This window comes from Drosophila tropicalis, unplaced genomic scaffold (genome assembly GCF_018151085.1).
Source record: "Drosophila tropicalis isolate 14030-0801.00 unplaced genomic scaffold, ASM1815108v1 contig_377, whole genome shotgun sequence".
NCBI lineage: Eukaryota > Metazoa > Arthropoda > Insecta > Diptera > Drosophilidae > Drosophila > Drosophila tropicalis.
This window is the reverse complement of record NW_027172838.1, coordinates 429,282-454,276: the sequence shown is the minus strand read 5'-3', so window position 1 is coordinate 454,276 and position 24,995 is coordinate 429,282. Positions and strand designations below refer to the sequence as shown.

The 24,995-nt window shown below is 38.6% G+C and overlaps 1 protein-coding gene across 5 annotated transcripts in view; it reads left to right on the top strand.

Moving 5' to 3' along the window:
* The window catches only part of MFS17 (Major Facilitator Superfamily Transporter 17), a 201,795-nt gene that overhangs the window by 33,433 nt on the left and 143,367 nt on the right, over positions 1–24,995 (top strand). For 3 of the 5 annotated variants that reach the window (XM_068284263.1, XM_068284264.1, XM_068284267.1), the window contains exons 2-3: positions 12,004–12,081; positions 23,796–23,875. In XM_068284263.1, the coding sequence (XP_068140364.1) occupies positions 23,800–23,875 (76 nt within the window). In that variant the 5' untranslated portion in view covers positions 12,004–12,081; positions 23,796–23,799. The remainder of the gene's footprint in view (positions 1–12,003; positions 12,082–23,795; positions 23,876–24,995) is intronic. The other 2 variants (XM_068284265.1, XM_068284266.1) reach the window with 2 other exon arrangements.

The following is a 24,995-nucleotide window of genomic DNA, read 5'->3' as shown; positions in this document are numbered from 1 at the left end:
TGCAAATCTACTTTTATTTTACATTTCTTGTTGTTATTAGGAACTTTTTGTAGATATGTTGGTAGAACTTGAGTTTTTGAATATCGCGGAAACTTTTATTGTTTTGGCATCTCACATCGATTATAGCGAAAAAGACATTTAACCCAAAAAATCGAGTTTCAATTTCACAGTGCAATTCAACAATTGTTGATGTCGACTGACATTTTTCAAGCCAAGAAAATTAAATTTTTAAGCATGAGTTTAATAATATGGCAAGAGACTGTATGATATAGTGGACCGATCCTGACAATTTTCATATTTTATCTTAACCGGCTTAAAAGTAGCTCAAATATTAAGTTTCATCCCAATCCACAGACGGACGGACAGGCGGGCATGGCTTTATCAACTCAGCTTCTCATGCTGATCAAGAATATATGTACTTTGTGTAGTCGGAAACGTCTGCGTGCGTTACAAACATCTGACCAATTTTATAATACCCTCTACAAGAGTATAAAAAAGAATAATGTGTAATAATGTAGGCGAAATGTAGAAGAGAATAGTGTAAAAGAAGTAGAGAAGGGAAGTGAAGAATATTGGGATAGAAATTGTAAGTGCCAATTCAGCCTGTGTGCCTGCCGGGGGTATTGCTTCGCGTTTCGTTGCCTCTCCAAGCGGCGAAGAATGTCTATCACTTGCTTTGCAAATGTGCAGGCCGCAGACCATTTTTCTTGGTTAACATACTATATATTGCTGGTATTCTGGGCCGCATGTTACTCGCAAAAGGTTGCTTCTAGCTCCTGGCGTTCTTCCTGAACTCGCGGGCAGGAAAAAAACACGTGTTTAGGATCCTCTACTACGCCGTTTTGGCACAGCATGCATTCTGGACTGTTTTCGTGCCCTAATCGGTGCAGATATGAGCTGGACGTAACTTCGCCGTGACTTCTCGAGAGCCAGGACTCCAGGTTCTGGATCAGCCTAAATGTCCATCTGCCTTCGGTAAAAGATGTCCATCTTGCTTGCCAGCCTTGCTAGCTCGCTTTTCTGGCTGCTCTTTTAGCCTTGTGCCTTGCCAGTGGAGTCCAATAGCTATTTTGCCTTTTGTTGAAGATGAACTTGCGTCCTTCACCGAAAGATCGATAGGGGTCAGTTCAGCTAAGACCAGTGAAGCCTCTTCGGAAATTGTATGAAAGCCTCGACACATTCAAATGGCTCCCAATCTGTATGTGGACTCGCGTAGACTGTCTCCAACAAAATGCCCAAATAGCATATTGCCCTGTATCCAGAGAAATTTCGGCTACCTCCATGACTGCGACTTTAATCAGCAGTCGCATGGAGGATGCCGTTTTTGATCTGCAAGCTGGAAGCCTACATTATTTAGCCACTCCTTGGCTATGTCGACTGCTACGGCCATTTTGCTATTCGTCTATTGTAGGTGCTTCGCTACTACCACTATCGCGATAAGCCGATAATCCGGGTTCCTGGTGGCCATCATACATTACGTCTTTCTCCATGAGGTATTCTGGTACTTGGAGTATTCAGCTTTGTTGAACGTGTGATTGTATCCCGTGTTTAGCACAGCTAGTTCAAGTGAGACGAGGCTCTCTAGAATTGTGCGACCCCGAAAATTTGTCTGGGCACTTCTCCATTTTGTGGACCTTGAGTTGAAGTCGCCTGCGACAATTATTTTGCCCTTTCCTCTCGCATCCAAAGCGAGCTGGTCTAGTGCCTACTCAAATTCTCGGAGAGGGAGACTTGGTGCCAAATAGCAACTATACACCCATATGTCGCCTATGTTTGCACTGACAAACGTCTCGGCTGCACTCGCCATTGGGCAACGTCGGCTGCCAGAGTAATGCCTGTTGTTGTTTGACATCTACGCAATTGGAGCAGATTGGTCTGGTGTCACATTTGAGACACCAATTAGTGCAATAATAGAGTGTGGCCGAAGTTAAAGCATTTGTAGCATCTCTGTTTTGATTGTCGTTTTCGAATCGGGCAAGGCGTCCATTCTGTTTCTACAGATCCCATCTTGAACAAGACGTCTGCAGTTCAGCGTTCATGCTTGATAAGATGTCCAATGTCGTATGGCAGAAGTATGGCGTAAGCTTCTGACTCGCACGTGTACGGTGGCCTGGCCAAATCATTTTTTTATTGCTTCCATAATGTGGTCTGCTGTTTCCAAGGTGTCGAGTTAGCTTATCTCGATTCATGCTTTATTTCCTACTGCCCTTACCGACGTCTGTTGGAACTTGTCCAAGATCGCTTCTCAGTTTTTCGCCGTCAGGATCACCGAATCGCTTGAGTTCTAGAAGCAGCTCGCTCTTGGCAGTTTTCTCGTGCGTCTTACGTTGTTTTTAACTCCGTCCTTTTCTTGTGACCATACTGAGAATTTAGGCGTAAGAGAAGCCTTTTTGGGCCTGAATCACAATGGCCACAGGCTTGTCGCTCCGAGCTGCTTGCTTGTTAGGCCGCTTGCGAGATCCCGTCTGCCATTCTGCTTTCGTTTCAGCTTATTGACTGAATTGGCCAATGACATCTTTGAATTCGCCAAATCGGATAACGGTTGTTCTGGTGGAGAACCCTGCGTCGTTTTTCCACGTTTTTGTGGGTTTTCCACTGGGTTTTCCATCCTCTCTCTGGCGCGTCCAAGTTAATTCTTTCTTGCACCTGGATTGCTCGCTCTCCTTGGGTTTTAACAACGTATTCCGTCATCTGCGTGTCTGTGTTCGGAGGCGGGGATCGCAAAATTCGCGGACGACTGCCGAAAGCAGACTCTTCCTATTGAGTGTTTTGCTCTTCTGTCCTTAGATTTATTCATTTAGTTATTATTAGTTTCGGTTACAAGTTTTGGAATTTTAATTTAAGTCCGGAGGAAAAAGAAGCTTTGAAAAAGTTGGCTCAGAGGCGCCAACTGCCACCCAGAAAGTCATGGAATCTTACCTTGACAATAGGAAATTCACTGTTATATGTAATGGCTCCATCTCGGCTGAAATCAAAGCTGGAGGTGTACACGGCCCATTGCTCTACCTATTGTACACTGCAGACTTACCAACGAGTTTAGGACTCACAACGTCCATTTTTGACAATGACACTGCAATCCTCAGCAGATCCAAATGCGCAATGCAAGCCTCTCAAAAATTAGAGGAGCATCTAAAGGTAGTAGAGGATTGGCTAGCAACCTGGCGTATCCAGGTCAACGAGCACAAATGCAAACATGTTACATTTACGCTTAACAGAAGAAACTGTCCAGCTTTAATGCTAAACCACGTACCAGTTCCTCAAGCCGATTATGTCACTTACCTTGGCATCCACCTAGACAGAAGGCTAACTTGGCGGAAGCACATCGAAGCAAAAAAATCACAGCTTTAACTGAAAGCGAGTGGCTTACATTGGATTATAATTGGTCGCTCCCCTATAAGTCTGGAGTATAAAGTCCTCCCATACAACTCCGTACTGAAACCCATCCGGACTTATGGAGCCGAACCATGGGGTAATGCAAGTACTAGCAATGTCGACATTATACAAAGGGCCCAGGCTAAGATTTTAAGAGCAATCACTTTCAAAATGATTTAGATATACCTAGCGTAAAATCTTAAATAGGTAGTCAACAACTAAAGTATTCTGCAAAACTGGATGCACATCCAAATGCTCTTGCCAATTCCCTTACGCGAACTAACAATAGAACTCGTCTTTAAAAAAAAAAATGACAGACCAACCCAATAATACATGATAAGGGCCGCCGGTAGTATCCCCGGATTTAGTACTAGACTAAGAAATATATCTGAAACTCGTTGTTAGGCTCTAATTTAAGCGTAGATTCAACAAATATATATATATCAAACGTTAAAAAAAAAACTATTCCCTTATGCTAAGGGAAGATCGAATGAATCATGAATAGGCTTTTAAATGGTGGAGAAGTTTTATTTGCAACAGACAATGTGGTCAGGTATGAGTTGCGAGTAGGCAAACTCCAAAATATATTTAGCAGTTTCGCTGTAAATTATTGAAAAGTATAGCGCGAAGAAAAGTGACAGAAAGATGAGGAGAGATAAGGTGAGAAAGGTGGTTAAAAGATTGGCAAAGAACACGAAAAGGTTCGTGAAGAGAGTAGTTAGTCAGACATCTACTAAGGTGAATCAGAAAAAAGTTTCTGGTCCGACGTGAGGGAACACAAAAATATAGCGTATCTAGTAAATTAGTAGAAATCACTTCACCGTTCACAAGTTTATGGAGAAAGAGAATGCCAAATACGAGCCTACGGTTGTAAAGTGAAGGAAGATTAATTAGAAGAAGTCTGTCAGAATAAGAAGGTAGGCAAAGATTTGGGTCCCAATTAAGACCGCGTAAAGCGAACTTAAGGAATTGCTTCTGTACCGATTTAATACTACGCTGGTTAGCATCATATTGAGGGTTCCACACTGGCGAGCAATAAAACCTTTGTTACATATGTCACATCTAAAACCCACTTCTGAGAAGGTCGATTGTAATTCTCATTACCCAGTAGAAGATTGAAGATGGAGAAGCTGTTAGGAAGGCTTAGGCGGGAGAGTGCGACTTTCGGAACCAATAGAAATGCGAGACTCGTACGTTTAGGTAAATAACTAATATAGATTTATTAACTAATTGAGACTTAACAATATAGAGACGTTTGTAAAGCGATGCCGTTGGATTCGTTCGAGCTTACTCATTCGCACCTTTCCTTCTCAACCTTTATTCGCCAACTACCTCTTCTTCATTTATCGATAACACCAGGGGTAGAGCATAACGTCGCTCGCCCAAGGCTAAATCATTATATTCATAAACTGTCTGGTGACAGCTCGGCCAATCCTGCATTCGGATCGCCCTCGATGAGAGTATCTTCGTCGTCAGATACATCCAATTCAGGAATATTTGAACACCAGGGTTTCATCTTATCCGAGGAGTATACAGAGCAGTATTTACGTCCTGTAATCTGTATGCCGGGGATATCTTAGATTAGATAACGATCGTTTCAAAGGACTTTGACGACTTCATAAGGACCTCGGTATCGTGGTTCCAGTTTACGTGATTCGCCTGTCGAAGCTGGTTCGTTCTCGACTACCACAAGATTACCTGTAGAATAAACAAAAGGGTTAGCGTGCTTGGCATCAAAACGTTTGTTTCATTTAGCTCTTTCTGCTGCGATATTGGCTGCGGCTTGACTTCGATTTTCGGTGACGGTTTCGTTGGAGTACGGTTCATCCTGGTCTGCGTGTATCGCTGAAGTAAGGTTGTTTTGCAGCGTTAAAATTAAATACAAGATCAATTGGACTGAATCCAGTGGTGCTGTTTTTCTGCGAGTTGACAGTCCATTGAAGGTTATGATTTTTTGATTTTTGTTCATCGTTCGTATATAATTCAGAATTATTTGATTAGCGCGTTCCACTTGACCATTTGCACGGGGTGTTCGTACAGCGTTCTTTATGTGTTGAATATGGGTTTGTTTACAGTAATCCTCAAATATTTTTGACGAAACGCTGTTCCACGGTCTGTTATAATAAAATTTGGCAAGCCGAAGTAACTAGAAATTTCGTTTAGCATTGATAGAACGGGTAATGTTTTTGTACTTTTAACGGCTTTTACAATTAGGAATTTACTGAATGAATCAGATATAGCCAGTATATGAGTATTTCCTCGTTTGCTTCGAACAAAAGGGCCCAAATGATCCGCGTAAGGCGACGAAAAGGGACCGGTTCAACATCGTTGTAATGCATGCAACCTTCAGGCTTTCCTCCTTTAGACTTGTGGTAGCAGCATTATATGCATGTAGAGATATAGTCCTTCACGTACTTCCTCATCTTTGGAAACCAAAATCGATTTTGAATTCTCTCCATGGTTTTATCAAGACCAAAGTGTCCGACATCATCATGGCAACTTTTAACAACGCGCCATCTAACCGCCTTTGGTACAACAAACGCAATAGTGTTTTCCGTTTTTCGATAAAGGCGATGATTTTCAATGACATAATCAGTACGTAGCTGCTTCAGTTGATCATTGTGACGATTTCCCTTCAGTACTGCGATTATCTCGGCAAGCTCCATCCGTGTGTACTTCGTGTTTAGCCGAAAAATCGTGAAGAGTGAGAACAGGTTCGCTACATAATTTTTCGATTAGTTTGATAAATGCATGTTGTTGGGCTACTCCCCAAATAAATGTATTCGCCTCCGTTTTACGTAGAAGTTCTGTTAAAGGACGTGATATTAATGAATAATTTTCAATACATTTTCTGAAGAAACCTGTGAGACCAAGGAATCTCTTACTTCTCTTACTTCTGTAGGTATTTTAAAGATTTTAATCGCGCTTACTTTACATTCGCCAGGTTTTATTCCAACTTTATTGACTATGTGACCCAAGAACGTAATTTGGGATTGCAGAAACTTGCATTTGTCGTACCGTAGGTTTAAGCCACTGTCTTGTAAGATTGATAAAAACTTTTTAATTCCTTGCATACCAGATTCAAAGGTCTTACTTGGGATTATTACGTCATCAAAATATGCGAGTACCTCACCTGGTTCCATACGTTTTATGATTTGGTTCATTACCGATTGAAAGACTGCCGGAGCGTTAACAAGTCCAAAAGGCATTCTGTTCTATTCATAATGGCCGTACGCTGTAACAAACGCCGTGTACTGTTTGGACCATTCACTTATCTCGATTTGATGGTAACCCATACGTAAATCAAGTTGCGTAAAATAGACGTTTCCAGCTAGTTGAGCAAATCGCTCTTCCATGTTTGGCATAGGAAATGGAATTTTGATATTGTTAAGGCGACGATTCTTTTTATCTACGATGACGATTCGCGAGGCGTACGGCGAATCCGAAGGACGAATTATGTCGTTTTCCAGTAGCTCAGATATGATATTCGTAACAATAGGTCTGAGCGCAAACAGTGTTCGGTATGGTGTCGTATAACATGGAACGTTTGATGTTAAAGCGATTTCCATTTTCGATATTGAAAAATGGATCGACGAATGCGTTTGTTTTGTTTCTGTTAACTGAAATAAATTTACAGATATTTGAGTTGATGTTTGAGTCAATTTTATTTACTTTCGAAACGTTTTTAAATTTTTCAGGACAGTTGGTAGAGTCGTGATTAGTACGATTACAATGAGTACATCGAGGCTTACGCTGTGGACCAGGACAATTTGACGAATATTGTCCCATTGCTTCGATTGACGGCTTTATCTTTTCTTTGAGTGTTCGTTTTATTATTTTCGTTATATGCGTTTTTCAGAGTTATATGCGTTTTTCAGAGTTTCCACACGTTTAACAAACTGATGCGAATTCAATGATTTTACGGACGATGGATTAAATTCCGGAACAAGAGCTATAATTTCGTTCATGCTTCCAAATGAATGACCAAAATTATTATATTTTTCCTCGCAGTTGACGTTGTGTTGTTGTTGTCGTTGGGTCGCGAAATTCGGAGAATTTTCCAAATACTGACCTACACTTGTGTTTGACCCACTTTTGCTTACGTTATTCCGTGACGTTGGAACATAATTATCTTGCTTGATGTAACGTTATTGCACTGCTGGATCGTAGCAATGTTACCATTTTGATGAGTCGAAGCGAAGGGTACGTGTTGGTAAGGCGTAACTATATAGCCGTGTTGCGATGTAACAATGTAATTGGGTTACTGAGTAGTAGCAAAGTAAGCGTGCTGCTGAGACGTAGCTGCACAACCGAGTTGTTGCGAAGTATCTACATGATCGTACTGCTGAGACGTAGCAGTGTTACCGAGTTGCCGAAACGTAGCAACATTGTCGTGCTGCTGAGACGTAGCTTTGTTACCGAGTTGCTGAAACGTAGCAACATTGTCGCACTGCTGAGACGTAGCTTTGTTACCGAGTTGCTGAAACGTAGCAACATTGTCGCACTGCTGAGACGTAGCAGTGTTTCCAAGTTGCTGAAACGTAGCAACATTGTCGTGGTGCTGAGACGCAGCTTTGTTACCGAGTTGCTGAAACGTTGCAACATTGTCGTGGTGCTGAGACGTAGCAGTGTTACCGAGTTGCCGAAACGTAGCAACATTGTCGTACTGCTGAAACGTAGCAGTGTTACCGAGTTGCTGAAACGTAGCAACATTGTCGCACTGCTGAGACGTAGCTTTGTTACCGAGTTGCTGAAACGTAGCAACATTGTCGCACTGCTGAGACGTAGCAGTGTTTCCAAGTTGCTGAAACGTAGCAACATTGTCGTGGTGCTGAGACGTAGCTTTGTTACCGAGTTGCTGAAACGTAGCAACATTGTCGTGGTGCTGAGACGTAGCAGTGTTACCGAGTTGCCGAAACGTAGCAACATTGTCGCACTGCTGAGACGTAGCAGTGTTTCCGAGTTGCTGAAACGTAGCAACATTGTCGTGGTGCTGAGACGTAGCAGTGTTACCGAGTTGCCGAAACGTAGCAACATTGTCGCACTACTGAGACATAGTAGTGTTACCGAGTTGCCGAAATGTAGCAACATTGTCGTACTGCTGAGACGTAGCAGTGTTACCGAGTTGCCGAAACGTAGCAACATTGTCGCACTACTGAGACATAGCAGTGTTACCGAGTTGCCGAAATGTAGCAACATTGTCGTACTGCTGAGACGTAGCAGTGTTTTCGTTTGGCACATACGTTACGTTTGTTCGTTCGTTTCTCAAAAGCACGTTTCTTTCTCCAGAAACTTCTTGTACATTCACGTCACTGACCTCGATTGGTGACGAAATCATCGCAGGTTGAAATGAACGCTCCTGCAATACTCTAATCGTTTTTTCTAATCCGTTTATCTTTTTAACCATCGAATGATTTTCCGAACTGGCGTATTCGTCGTCACTACAGATCGTCGTTAATTTTCTCTGTAATTGTTCTCGATTTCCTGACGTTGACAATCCAGCTTGTCTACATTTTTGCTGCAAAGCTTTCTTTGACACGTAGTTTTTATGCGGCATTATTGTTATCTTTTTCACGCTTGTATGTTCGTTGATTTTTCGTTTCGCTTATTCGTCTTTCGTTCTCGTTTCCACGAGTTCGTTCATGCACAGAACACACACTATTACACTTTTCGAGTTTCTCATGCCACGCTATTCTAGCGCGTAAATTGCGCGTTACCTTTTTCTTCACACACTTCTACTTATGAAAAATATCAGTTCCTTTTTTCACACTATCAAAATTATGAAAATTGGATACCATCCCACGTCTGAAAATTGTCACATTTAAAACCCACTTCTGAGAAGGTCGATTGTAAATCTCATTACCCAGTAGAAGATTGAAGGTGGAGAAGCTGTCAGGAAGGCTTAGGCGTGGGAGTGCGACTTTCGGAACCAATTGAATTGCGAGACTCGTACGTTTAGGTAGATAACTAATATAGATTTATTAACTAATTGAGACCTAACAATATAGAGACGTTTGTAAAGCGATGCCGTTGGATTCGTTCGTGATGGCCGTTCGTTACCACCGATCGTAGCAGCTTATTCGTTCGCACCTTTCCTTCTCAACGTTTATTCGCCAACTACCTCTTCTTCATTTATCGATAACACCAGGGGTAGAGCATAACGTCGCTGAATTATTATATTCATAAACTGTCTGGTGACACATAGGGATCATCAAATTCTTTGGCCCAACGTTTAATGAAGACAAGAAGGCTGCATGCTCTATTGACGATTGAAGATATATGAACATTAATTGAAAGTTTCGGGTCAAACATAACGCCTAAGTCCATGAATGATGGTACACAATCTAATAGAACAGACTTAATAGGGTAATGAGCTAGGAGCGGAGACAAACAACTGAAAATCATAAAAAGAGCGCGTAGAGGCATTAAGGTGTAATTTATTAACGTGACACCAATCGCAAAACGCATTGAGATCTGATTGCAAGTACTGTTGGAAAGAAGGATCATTATAGGAATAACAAATCTTGACGTCATCCGCAAGCATAAGCACGCGTGAATGAAATCATTTATAAACAAGGTAAATAAGAGTGACCCCAGATGACTGCCTTGGGGTACACCTGACGTAACTCGAACAGTTTTAGATATCGAGGAACGAAAAGACACCTTTTGGGTTCTGCCAATTTTTTTGGGGAAAAACCCATGATGTTAAGTTTCGCGAGAAGCAAAGAATGATCAACCGTATCAAAAGCCTTACTAAAGTCAATAACATCAGTTTGACACTTTTTACGGAAGCCATGGTGTACAAGGGTAGTCAGTTCTAAAAGGTCGGTAAGCGACAAACCACAGGGAAGACGTACCTAATAATTTTCTTAAACAGTTTAGGTATTGGCGAAAGTTTGGCAATGCCACGGTAGTTAGAAACATCCGATTTGCTACCCTTTTTAAAAAGCGGAATAATAAAAGACTCATTCCAAATATCAGGAAAGCTACAAGTCTCACTCGATATAAAGAATAACCGAGATAAAGGCTTAGATAGGCAAATCGAACACATTTTGAGGATGCAACTAGGTATATTATCAGGCCCGGAAAGGAAGGAAGACGTAATACTAGGAAAAAACATACAATTTAAATGTGGGATTGAGAAGGGATCCGAAACAGTAGTAGAATAAGTCGACTGAAAGAATTTGGCAAACAGATCTGCAATATCTGAATCATTATTAGCAGTCTGGTCATTAAGTCTGAAGGTGGAAGGTAGTAAATTGGAGCGTCTTTTGGAATTAACAAAGTTGTAAAATCATTTGGGGTTCTTAGAAAATTCAACCTTACAGCGAACGAGATAATTGTTGTAGCATTGAGTTTTTAAAAGACAAAATTGAGATTTGGCTACACGATAATTTGCATAGTCAAGTCGCGAGAGATTAGAGAGCCTACGTGTGAACCAGACTGGAGACGGTAGAGACCTTCATATAAGGAACGCATTTATCAATTAGAGAAATAAGAGCAGTGTAGAAAAAATTGACTGGACATTCTATATCATAGCACTCAAATAGAAATGACCAATCAAAAGAGAAAATGAGGCTGTTAAGAAAATTGAAATTTGTTTTACGAAAACATCTACGACGAGAATTTGAGATGTTATTAAATGAATTAATTACGGAATTGTAAGAAACAGTAAATTCAATGGTAGGGAGAGAAGAATCTCCAGACTTTACAAAGGGCTGTGTTTGAGATACAGAACTAACAGTGGGATCTAAGACAAAAACAAATAACCTAAAACTATAAGGAAATCACGATAAAAACAGTTTGCAAAGCATCAGCATGGTGTATGTAAGTCATGAAATCAGAAACTGAAGGAATATTTGAACAAGAAATATATAAGCTAAACACTTGAACACAGCGTAAAAGGTTTGGCTATCACAAAACAGTTTCGAGAGCTTCGTAAGAAGTCCTCGTACATTTTTTGAAGCAGAAGATAAATTAGGAATGTGGACAGGCAACGGACGGTAGCGCTTATTGGGCGCAAACTTCTGTGCAACAAGGCCCTCTGGCCAAAACTTAGGGTCTACCATAGCTGAGAAAAACTCATTTGGTATTGTAATTTTAAAAGAGGATATTTCACAAGGGCTAGAAAGCTTAAACTTTTGAATTAAAACTTGAGCAAGGCATTTATTACCAATGCACTATGGTCAAAAAGTGTGATATTTTGGCACAAAGTCATTTATTTTTAGGAGATTATGCATCAGAGGGCCAGAACAAAATCTACAAAAGTGACAGAAAACCACATGCAAGATAAAATAGCCGACTTAACACCATGGTTGATGTTTTTTATAGAGCAATAGACTCATCAGATCCGCTTATATCAAGCATATGTCTGAATAAAAGACAAAATCAAATAAAAAATAAAATAATAATATTCTTCTACGATTATATGCTCGTGCTTCGCTTGCTATGATTCGCATCATTACTTCTACTGATTCTCCTTTTATTGTTTTTGTCAATTGACTAATTATTTTAAGAATTGTCTGCTCATTTCTGATCAGATACCTTAAATGGCCTTTGAATATTGTTTTGATTAGGCTGACATAACAATTAATGACAATTAATTTAAAGTAAATTTTGTTGCAATTTCAGATTTTGAATAAGACGTGAGAACAAATTTTGCCAACCTGATTTCATTAAAATTAGAGGAACTAAAGTATCAACATTCCAGTAAGTATAATATTTTTTAAGCAAGTTGTGTTTGTTAGGTATAGATGTTCAAGTGTGTTCTTAAAAAGTATCACCAATCACCATTAGCTTGTATGGTAAAATATTTCTCAAACTTGCTTACCTAAATTTCAGAAATACATAAAGCCTATAGAGTTTTTTTTTTGTTTTTGATAAGATTAATGCAGGAACTGTAATTATTATGAATTATAACTGGGCTTAAGCCGGCCTGAGGTCAATAAATCTTACTAATTTATAAGATTTTAAATCATAGGCAGCACAAAAGGTGGGCAGGTTGTCTGTATAGCTATTTTAAGTACTAAAAAGTTCTATCATCAGCAGACTTCGCTAAGAGTCCACAGTTGTAATGGCCACACCATATCTTCAACGCTAAAAGTAGTTGTTATTAGTAGTAAGTAGTTCATTTCTTCTATGACTATATGTTATAGTGGTACGATCCTGACATTCTTTATCTGCTCCGGGCTATAAGTAGCTCAAATATTAAGTTTCATCCCGATAGCTCTTAAGATGGCGGCGTGAAGTTGATATGCACAGACGGATTGACATACGGGCAGACGGACATGGCTATATCGACTCAGCTTATCATGCTGATCAGGAATATATATACTTTATGGGGCCGTCTCCTTCTGTGCATTACAAACATATGCGAGATACTCCAATTTCTTCATTTATGTTTCTTCTATAACTATATGTCAGTCTTCGACTAGCTCTCGTTGCGGGCAGACGTCAGTTTTCGTATCAGCTGAGTCTAATCGGTGTATTTCTTTTGCGACCCACGAGTTATGAAACCAATCAAAGTCGCACAAACAAATAACATAATTATACAAAAAGCCAAAGCTGAACAAACAAATAAGCCTATGCATGGGAATGTTGATAACGACGAGATCAGCATAATCATGCAGAAGTACTTGAACCAAAATCAAATTTCAAAAGCATAAACAACAGAAGCGTCGCCGTCGCTCCCGTTGCAAATGCTCGATCAGCAATTTATGAAACAAACGAAATGGGCATTTGCATATGCCAAAGAAAATCATATTTTTAGTCTTAAGATTCAATTGTAACCAGACAGAAGTCGAAGTTCAAAACTAATAAAGAAACTCACAATATCTAAAGATATCCAGTGAACAAAAATCGTTTAATTCTGCAAAATTTAAATCAAAATTTAAATAAATAAATAAAGATATCTAAAGATATCTAGTGACTAAAATTCGTTCTTTCAACGAATATAATTGGCGCAGTCGAAATCGGACAAATACGTTCAGAATTAACCAAAGTTAATCTGCGAGAAATTTTTTTAATTTAAACCACAATGGAAGCAGAGATGGATAATTTAAGAGCAGCATTGCTTCAACAAGAAGGAGAGTTGAACCTATTAAGGCAACAAAATCAACAACAACAACAACAACTGCAACAACAACAGCAACAACAACAACAACAACCATTCCAGTGGCTGTCAAACAAAGATATCATCCAGCAGTTTCGCCAGCTAAGGCAGCTCGACGACCAACATGATGTATTGGCTTTTATAAAATCTGTGGAGTTCCTCATGACATTATGCCAGGGAAACGCATTGCTGATCCAGTTTGGCACTAGCATCGTCGCTAACGAAAAGGTGTCGGGAACAGCAGCAAATTTCATCAGACAATTGGGGATGGAGCCTAGCTGGGACCAAATGAAGACCAAACTGATGGAGCAAATGCGACCCAGGATGACCTACGAGGACGTATTCGATAGATGCAGATTCATCAAAGTGAGTAGTTTAAGAGATTTGTTCCAGGAGTTTGAGAAAGCAAAGTGCGAAATAAATAAAATATATATGTTCGACGAATCCAAACCAGCCATGTATGAAAATGATAAAGTAGATAGAGATTTGTTAAACATGTTAATGAATAAAATAGACACTCCATTCAGGATTCATGTCGATCAGGGCATATCTATGCATGCTTTACAAACGAAATATTCAAATATTAAAGCACTGGACGATCCCAGAGCTATCTTACAGAGGTATAGGAAAAATTCGAACAATACCTATAACAAACAGGGTAACACTAACGCTAACACCAACACTAGCACCACTCATAAAAACGCAACCCAGAATAATCAGTTTGCTAGTAATAATAACAATACCAAACAGAATCAAGGTGGCCAACCAAACACCAATAATAACGCCAGCCCACCTCGGAGTGACCAAGTCAACCAACAGTCGTATAACAGGTCACAACCCACCCAAAATCCAAATTCTAAACCTAACTATAACAACAAGGGTAACAGCTCAAGACAGACAAGAATGTCTCATATGAGCGTTGACACTCAAAAGAATGATCCCACACCCATGGAGATTGGGACTTTAGAAGAAAAACAGGCAGAAGAAGAAGAAGAAGAACAGGTAAATTTTTTGATTCCTTGCCTAGAGCATCCTTACCCATAATAGTGTGGACAATAGGAAAAGAAAAAATTAAATGCTTAGTCGACACTGGTGCGACGACAAGCATCTTAAAATCAAAAATTCTCGAATTTCAATACCCCAAAACAGAACTCACCAAACCATGCTCTTATAAAACTCTTAACGGCATTAACGTCGTGAAATACACCGTAACAACACCACTTCCAAAAGAGATACCCTACTCGGGGACACTACAGTGGAATCTTATAGATTTCTCAAACAAAAATTTCTCGGCAATAATAGGCCAAAATTTCTTAAAAGCCTTCAATGCTCAAATCAACAACACAGAGCGATATGTACAATTACTCGATAGAAAATTTTATTTTTTGGATTACGAATACCCAGAAGCCATGCACAATGCTTGTGCTCTGCAACCCGTGAACAAAGAAGAAATACGAGATCGCTTCAACCTCGCTCATTTAAATGACGAGGAACGTCGAGCCGTCGAAACCCTATTAGCGGAATCTGACGACTTATTTTTTCAAGAGGGGGACGTTTTGTCAGCAACAAACAAGATTTCCCACGAAATAATTACCACAGTGGATAAGCCTTTATATTCTAAAATATATAGATATCCCCAAATACATGAAAAAGAAATAAATAGACAGATAAAGGAAATGCTTGAGCAGAACATAATAAAAAAGAGTAACTCACCCTACAACAGTCCCTTATGGATCGTCGAGAAAAAACTCGATAATTCAGGGTCAAAAAAGTTCAGAATCGTCATCGATTACCGTAAATTAAACGAATTCACGGTCGATGACAGATTTCCAATCCCTAATCTAAACTCTCTATTGGATAAATTAGGTAGATCCCAATATTTCACAACCCTCGATCTGGCGAAGGGTTTTCACCAAATTCTCGTAAGAGAGGAAGACAGACCAAAAACGGCATTTTCAACACCGTCAGGTCACTATGAGTTTGTCAGAATGCCGTTCGGACTAAAAAAATGCTCCATCGACATTTCAGAGGCTCATGAATGAAGTCTTGAAAGACCATATTAATGACAACTGTGTCGTCTACATGGACGACATATTAATTTTTAGCACTTCCCTTCAGGAACATATGACCACCCTAAGGAAGATATTTAGAACCTTGAAGGAGGCAAATTTGAAAATTCAAGTAGATAAGTGTGACTTCCTTAAGAAAGAAACACAATTTCTTGGCCACATCCTGACCACTCACGGTATTAAACCGAACCCAGACAAAGTAAATATTATACAAAATTTAAAATTACCTAAAACAGCAAAACAGATTAAATCATTCCTGGGAATGACAGGATTTTACAGAAAGTTCGTTAAGGATTATGCAAAAATAGCATTCCCTATGTCAAGGTATCTGAAGAAAAACGAGACGATCAACACTAATGACCCAAGCTATATAGCTGCATTCGAAAAGTTGAAGACACTAGTTACAAACAGTCCAGTCCTACGATACCCAAATTTTTCCAAGAAATTCACTGTCACTACAGACGCCAGTAATTTCGCGGTGGGAGCAGTGCTATCGCAAGAGAGCCACCCAATCGCATATGCATCCCGAACATTAAATCAACATGAATGCAACTACTCGACTATAGAGAAAGAGCTTCTAGCCATAGTGTGGGCCGTAAAGTACTTTCGACCGTATGTTTATGGTAGAGAATTCGACCTCGAGAGCGATCACCAACCCTTAAAATGGCTGATGGCTAAATATACGGGCAAAGATATAAGCCCAAGACTGCAGAGATGGCTCATTAATCTAGGGGAGTACAATTTCCATATAGAATACATAAAAGGAAAAAATAATAATATTGCCGATTTTTTGAGTAGGATTAAAGAAGACGAAATTAACCTAATGGAGGTCGAACCAACAGACGAAGAAGACAACAAATCCCTGACTGAAACGGTTCACTCTAAAGAAGAGGATCAGGGCTTTAACATGTCCATACTAGAAACGGCAGTCAACAGATTCAAAACACAAATAATTTTCACAGAAAAGAAACCCAACACCATAGTACAAGTGTTTGGCAGAAAGAGAGTTTATATTAGCAAAGAAGACTTGGAAAACAACCAAGCAGTAAACATCCTCAGACGAGAAATAACAGCAGGAAAGATAGGAGTTTTTTCACACCTAAGCGACCATGAATTCTACCAATTTCAAAAGATATTGACAAAGGAATACACTTCCAATCCAAAAGTAAGGTTCGTAAAATGTACCAGGTTCGCTACAGACATAGAGTCTGAAGATGAGTTGCACACCCAAATAGCTCTGTTTCATAAAAACGAGAGTGGCCATTGCGGGATAGTTGCTACCTATCAGAAACTTAAACTTAAAATTTACCATCCCAATCTAAAAACACATATCCACAGAATAATAAATAATTGTGACGTTTGCAGTGGTGGGAAATATGATAGGAAACCCATTAAAAACAACTTCCATCTAACAGAAACACCAAAAACCTGCAACGAGATAATACATGTGGACACATATGTGAATTCAAAACAATCTTTCATAATATTCATTGATAAATTCTCAAAACACGCCACTTGCTTGCCACTGACCGATAGAAATAGTATCACAATAGTAGAACACATTCAACAGTTCTTGTCCATTAAAGGGAAAGTACAGAAATTTGTCTTCGACAACGAATTCAATAGCTTGAACGTCAGGGAATTCCTGGAAAAAGAAGGCATAGAATACCACTTAACAAAGCCAAATAGTCATACTGGCAATAGCGATGTCGAAAGACTTAATAATACATTGACAGAGAAAATTCGTACACTAAATATAGAAGAGAAAAGACCTATAATTGAACAAATGGCCAGAGCTGTATACTTTTACAACAATACACACCACACCACCACAAAGTCTACACCATTCGAAGTACAAAACCATAAAGTCGATCACAAAGAATTATATGACAGAATGTCAGCACAAAAAGCTGAAAAAATATCAAAACTAAACAAAAACAGGGAAACTTACATAGAAACCAGAACAGAAGGATTTATAAAAAATTACAAAAACTTAAGACACAAGGAAGAACCCAAATTTAGGAAAACAAAATTACAAAACATCCATACAACAAACATTAAAAGACCTACAAAATTTTCAGATAACGTTGACACTCCTCATCATGTACCTGTTGCCAACACTGTCGACGGCAATGATCAACATAACCCCGATCCAGGCTGAAACCGGATTCATATCGCTGGGGGAAAGTACGGTGGAGCTGGTTAGCGAGTTCAAAATGGTCCTACATATAATAAGTCCAGAAGAAATATTAGAATTAACCAACATAATCCAGAATAATACGAAAATTCTGGTTAAGAAAGACAGGCATAGGCTAGATACAGAGATAGAAACTATAAAAATCAAAATAAGATCCATAACCCCAAATTCGCTAGCAAGACAAAAACGCGGCCTTATCAACGCAATAGGAAAAGCTCAGAAGTGGCTCACCGGTCTCATGGATGATGACGACAGGGAAACCATTATGAATCATCTCCTTAATAACCAAGAAAACCAAAATAACATAATTAACAATATTAACAAACAAGTAAACATAAATAACGACTTACAAAATTCTATTAACACACTTAAAGAAGTAATATTGGATGACAGGGAAAAAATAACCAAAACCCTTAACAACATTGAGACATATAATACCATGCTCAGAACAGACATAATGTATCATGACCAGCTGTTGAAGTTGAAATTTTTGCATGATAAAGTAGACACCATCTTGGACACAATAGCGTCAGCCAAATATAACCTCTTTCACCCCTCAATACTAACGAACAAAGAGTTTATACTCTATAATATAGATTTTTACAAAATTAAATTAATTCGCATGGGAGTCATGACCTATGACACTAATATAATCATAGCAATCAAAATACCAACTAACATAATAACTACCACAGTATTCCTAATAACCCCACTAACTAATCAGAAGAACAAAAGAATCGACATGAGTCCCGAAAGAGTAATAAAAATAGAGAACAAAACTTATACATACGAAGAACAGAAAACAATAAATGAACTCAAGCTTAGCTCTAACTGTATAATTAAAAGAAATTGTAAAATGATAGAAGATGTAGAATTTAAGACAAAATTAATAAACGAAGGTACATTGTTAATAAGTAATGCACAAGATAATGAAATTCAATACAATTGCAACAATACCACCAATAGCGAAATATTAAGAGGAAACTTCCTCATAGAATTCACAAATTGCACAGTCCTCATAGACGAAACATACTACAAAAATAACCAAGAAATTTATATACAATCATTTGCCAATGAAGAAGAAGAGGAAAACTCATTTAACTTTACCGAAAAGCAAACGTTTAAAGATATCGTATTAAAAGAAATAGAAAACACAAAAACAATTAAAGAAATAAAAATACAAACAATAGTTTCCAACAGTTTTGGCATAGTATCAATTACTCTTGTACTCCTCTTCATAGGAATATATTCCTATAACAAGTGTAAAAGAGGAATCCAGGAGAATCCCTCATCAAAGGGGGGAGGAGTTATGAAACCAATCAAAGTCGCACAAACAAATAACATAATTATACAAAAAGCCAAAGCTGAACAAACAAATAAGCCTATGCATGGGAATGTTGATAACGACGAGATCAGCATAATCATGCAGAAGTACTTGAACCAAAATCAAATTTCAAAAGCATAAACAACAGAAGCGTCGCCGTCGCTCCCGTTGCAAATGCTCGATCAGCAATTTATGAAACAAACGAAATGGGCATTTGCATATGCCAAAGAAAATCATATTTTTAGTCTTAAGATTCAATTGTAACCAGACAGAAGTCGAAGTTCAAAACTAATAAAGAAACTCACAATATCTAAAGATATCCAGTGAACAAAAATCGTTTAATTCTGCAAAATTTAAATCAAAATTTAAATAAATAAATAAAGATATCTAAAGATATCTAGTGACTAAAATTCGTTCTTTCAACGAATATAATTCACGTGGTCTATCATTATTTGCTTTCATACATTCTTTCGTGAGTGGAGTTGTGTTTTAGCTCTTATAACTAAAGCCTATTTCATCAGACTATGGGGCCTCCCCCTCGGCCCCCTATTCTGAGGGGCAATCAGTTTGCGTTGCTCTCTGACAGCCCCCCGGCGAAAAAAAAAGAGACAAAAAATCGACTTGACCTTCCCCGAACTTGCAACAATAACCCTCGAAAACCCGAAATACATTGTAATCGCATCAAAAAACAATGAAAAAAAATCTCAGATTTCTCCTGTATTGCCGTGTACAACGCCCTACGACTAATATTCAAAAACATCTCCTCCATCAATAACTTGCGTGACGGCAACCTGCTGATGGTGGTTAAAAATCAAACCGAGGCTGAAAAATTCATCAACTCACCTTCTCTACCGGGCATTTGCGACATCACATGCAAAATGCATGAAACTCTTAACCAAGTACACAAGACCAAGAGCACAATATATGCTCCGTATTTCTCCGACGTTTCCAACGAAGATATTATAGAAGAACTGCGATCCCAAAAAGTCATTGATATATTAAAATTCATCAAAACCACGGATACTGGCATTAAACCCTCTGGAGTCATTCTGGTTACATTTGATTTATACAATCTTCCCAGCAAAATCGATATTGCATGGCAATATATAGTATATACCAAACCCAATGAGGTGTAAAACTTGCCAGCTGCTTGGCCATACAGCTAAATAGTGCAATAATGATTCACTTTGTGGTAATTGCGCTTTACCTCCCCATTCGCCCGATAATTGCACACAAACGAAATGCGTCAACTGCTCAGAAGATCACTCATCTTCCTCGTTAATGCCCCAAATATCAGCAGCAAAGAGAAATTTTGAAAATCAAGACAGCAAAAAAATGTACAATGCGCGAAGCTAAGTTACTCTTCAATGCAGCAACAACAAAGCAATCCAACCCTTCTTCCTACGCTGCAGTAACGAAGGCCCAACAAACTAAGCAAAGATAAGAAAATTACTGTCACAAATAAAGAAACAACAATAACAACATTATCAAACACCTCTACGCCGCTGTCTAATCAGCAAAAACAACAAGAAAATAACAAAAACGTATCAGTCGATTTCGACCATGCTACTCTGGGCTGCTCGCCTAAAACCACTAAATATTTAAAACAACCCCAAACTAACAAAATTAACAAATTTTCTATATAGCCTCAGATTTAATAAATATTGTAGAGTCAGCTTATAATCCTATAATCTATGTCGGGGACTTCAACGCTTGGAGTCCTTTTCGGGGGTCCAGCTCTCGGATTCCCAAAGGTTATCAGATAGTCAGAACAATCTAAGCTATTTTAAATGACGGCTCTGCCACACACCATTCAACGCAACTCTTTTACTAACATTGATCTGAGTATGACTTCCGTATCCCTAGTACCATACAGCAAATGGTCCATTTCACAAAATTTACGAATTACGAAATTACGAAAAGCATAGAAACAGCAGCCAACGTAGCCATTCCACAAAGTAATCCTAAAAAACAGATAAGAAAACCTGTTTGGTTAAGCTCAAGTTTCCAAGATCTAAGAAAACAAAAGCAGACTCTCTGGCATAACTATAGAACCTCTCGAAACTCCACCAATTTAGTAGCCTACAAAAAGGCGAGAGCCCTGTTTAAAAGAGTAGCTATTAGAGCTAAACGAGATTCTTTTATCAATTTTCCTTCTAACATTAACCCACTGTCTACAACCAAAAAATTATGGGCAGATATCAACAAATTAGAAGGAAACTTCCCGGGGCCTCTTAAATCCATCAGAGATAATAATGTTGAGCTACAAAATTCGGTTGACATTGGCAATGCTTTTGGAGCTATGTGGTCCAATTATTCCAGAGATGAAAACTTCTCTGTGTATAAAGTTAATAAACAAAACTTCCTCTCTCTAGCATACTCGCCCAATCACTTTTCCGCAGATTCCAAGTATCTTGATGCTCAGATCACATTGATTGAGCTAGAGTCAGCCCTGCAGCACGCTAAGGGGAAATCTCCTGGTTACGACTGCATCTCATACCCTATGCTTCGAAACTTGCCAATAGAAGGATAGCAAAAATTGCTAGAAATTTACAACAAAATGTTAGATACAGGTAGCTATCCGCATACTTAGAGAATGGCCATAATAATCCCAATCCTTAAGCCAAACAAACCTTCCCACGAATTATCATCGTTCCGTCCCATATCCCTACTTTCTTGCTTGAGCAAAACACTGGAAAAAATTCTTGCCAAAAGAATCATGTGGTTTATTAACAAAAATAAACTTATCAGCCCCAACCAAACTGCATTCAAACAACAATACAGTACCAAGGACTCACTATTGAAAATCCATCATTACGCGTCAGATGCTCTTTCCACCAAAAATCATGTAACCATCTTGGCTACTGATTTTGAAAGAGCTTTTGATCGTGTTGGTGTGCAAACCGTACTGGAGCAACTTTCCCGGTGGGGGGTAGGTCCTAAGACCTTCTACCTAGTGAAGGCTTTCAAAACCAAGCGGTCCATCCGTGTTAGAGTTAATAATACCTTAACTAATTTGATTGTTTATTATTGCCTTCCACTCCCTATCTATATTATCTAATATAATACTAAAGCACAAAAAAGTACAACTCTCTGCTTACGCGGATGATGCTGAATATTATTCAGCAACTGCAAAAATACAAATTTACTATTTCTTACTTTTAAACAAATACTCTTGGATATTGTTGAATGGGGTAATTTCTCAGGGGCCACTCTTGCCTTAAACAAATGTAAATTATTTCATATTTGTAAAAAACATCGTTGTACATATCCAACTCTAGCGGTAAATAACACAATATTAGAATATAGATCTAGTCTTAAAGTTTTCGGCCTTACGCTCTACAGTAGACTTACGTTTAAGCAACATTGTGTTAATCTTAGAGATAGCCTTAACAAGCGCCTTAATATCATTTAGTTTCTTGGGTCTAAGCGTTCTCTTGTCCATCCAACATCACTAATTCATGCGACAAGAGCCCTAATACTGGCCAAAATCGACTATGGGCTGGCAATCTATGGATGGTGTGCGCCATCCAACATCAAATTGTTCTCCCCCGCATACCATGCAGCAGTACGGCGTCGCATTGGCGCCTTCCCCACAACTCCGACGAAATGCCTTTTAGCGGGAGCTGCGCAACTGACTTTTAAGCTTATACCTAAAATTCTCTGCTCGATTAACCAAATTCTGCTAAAAGACTTCAATACAAAGGTTAAACAGCGACGAAGGTTCAAAGTCATGTGTACTATCCGCAGATATTCCAGTTTCTGCAAAACAACATCAACTGGATATGCCATATCGTTGGAACAAAATCAGCGCATCTCGTCCTTGGCAACTTCCGGACCACACCGTGAACACGTCTCTCAACTTATTAAAAAAATCAAAAACACCCAAAAATGTATTTTAGCAAATGCTAGCTGCCGAAACGGAAAAAGTCCTGACTGGCTTTACAGTGACGGATCGAAAACAATTGACTCCACTAGCTTCGCAGTCGTTAGCCAATCCGGAACCCTTGTCTCATCTGGAATTCTCCCCTTTTGTTTTTTTTCTCTATTAAGTTGGACTACAAGGAAATAATCATCCGATAGGCACTGAAATAAATTTCGTTTGATTATATTTGCAAGTTTATTGAAGGCGATTAGGAAGAGGATAACTTATATTGAACCCGGGGCGATGCCATTAAAGAGTGGGAAGGGAGAACTGATTGCAGTATTGCAAACATTTGACCATAAAAAACTTACGATGCTTAAAAATAAGTCTGCATTTGCCATACAAGCGTAATTTTAAAATTTTTGCCACGGCCCCTTCACCCCGCACTTAAATAAATATAACTTATTATAATATTTATGTCTATTCGTTTAGTGAGAGCGCAGATTTTGTTTCAAAATGTTGTCACATCCCCTTCCGCCCCCGTTATTTGAAAAAAAAAAACTTTTATTTCCCATAATATTCTATGCAGTTAAATTTAGCAAACTTAAATTCATTTATACCCAACAACTTACCAAATTTTATCAAAATTAGATTCAGAATAGCCAGGTTGTGCATTAACCCATTTTTTCATAATGCCAATGTTTGCCCTTGGCACAGCCAACGTACATACACATTTTGTACTTTTTAAACAGTTATTTCATTTAGTGCACGGTATAGCGAAGTCGTCTTGACGACTTGCTTACATAATTTACTATCCTTATTGTTGGAAATGTGTTTTCTATTTTTTTCATTGATAGAAAGATGTATTCTGCTGCCGAAAGTAGAAGTGTGACTTACAGCTTTTCTCCACAAGAAAATGCACCCAAAAAAATTGGAGGTAAGTCTTTTTTAAAAAATGTACCTATTTACAGACTACTGTATGTCACATTAATATATACATAGAAATGGTTGAATTTTTTTTTTTCGAATTAGAAACTATTTAAGCTGGATAGTTGACATTTGTATACAAATCGCCCGTAGGGTGAAAAGATATATTAATGGCGCCAAAATGTTCATAACAAGCAGAAGGATCAGGATCAACAGTTGAGTCGATCTAGCCATGTTTGAAATCTAAAAAAAAATCCATTGGCTGTCGCAATTTTTTGACTATCGAACCCAAGTTCAGCTCATTAATTAGCCCTATTATTATCTACCAACCTATCAAATTTGATTAAAATCGGAGTAGAAATATGGAATATATAGTTGGCCGTAGGGCAGCGGCAGCGCTAGAGTACTCGTGGGTTTTTGTGAAAGTAAGCGAGGTAGCATATGCTATTAGACTTGTAAAACGAATTTAATTGACATACATTTGGTGTTCAAAATTTAAAATATTTGTTGACATCGTGAATGGTATACCCAAGCGAGACGACTTACTTCATTTGTTCTGCAAATTTCCAGTCCGGGTCCAAACCCGGCAGCGCCAAAAGTTACCCCGCCCCTCTGGTTTATTTATGTTTCATCAATGTACAGTATGTCCAATAATTGTTTGCAAAATGAAAAAAGTTTCACAAGCTTAACTTCAACAGCGAAAAATGAACAAGGAGGGCTTTCTGTACAAAAAATTTTTATAAACTTTTATTAACATAGGTATTGACTATAGGAAAGTAAAAAAAAATTAAGGATTCCAAGAAACACGTCAAAGAAATGCAAAAATCAGCACAGAGGCAATCTGGACTCTGTCTATTCATTAATTGTTTGCAAAATGCAAACATTTAACTTTAAAGGCCTCTAATACTTAGTGTGTCCTCGGTTAGCATCCCTTGCTATGATTAAAATACACTAGTTGTATTAAATTTTCATCAGTTCGTTTACCAGGCATTGTAAAAAGCAAAAATAAGAAGGACGTGTGATCAACCAAAGAAAATTTTTGAAAAGAATGAGTGCAAAGAAGACTTGGGAAAAACTTGTGACAGGTCGTTTTTGGTTTTGACGTTCCGTTAGTTTTCTTTTTGACATTC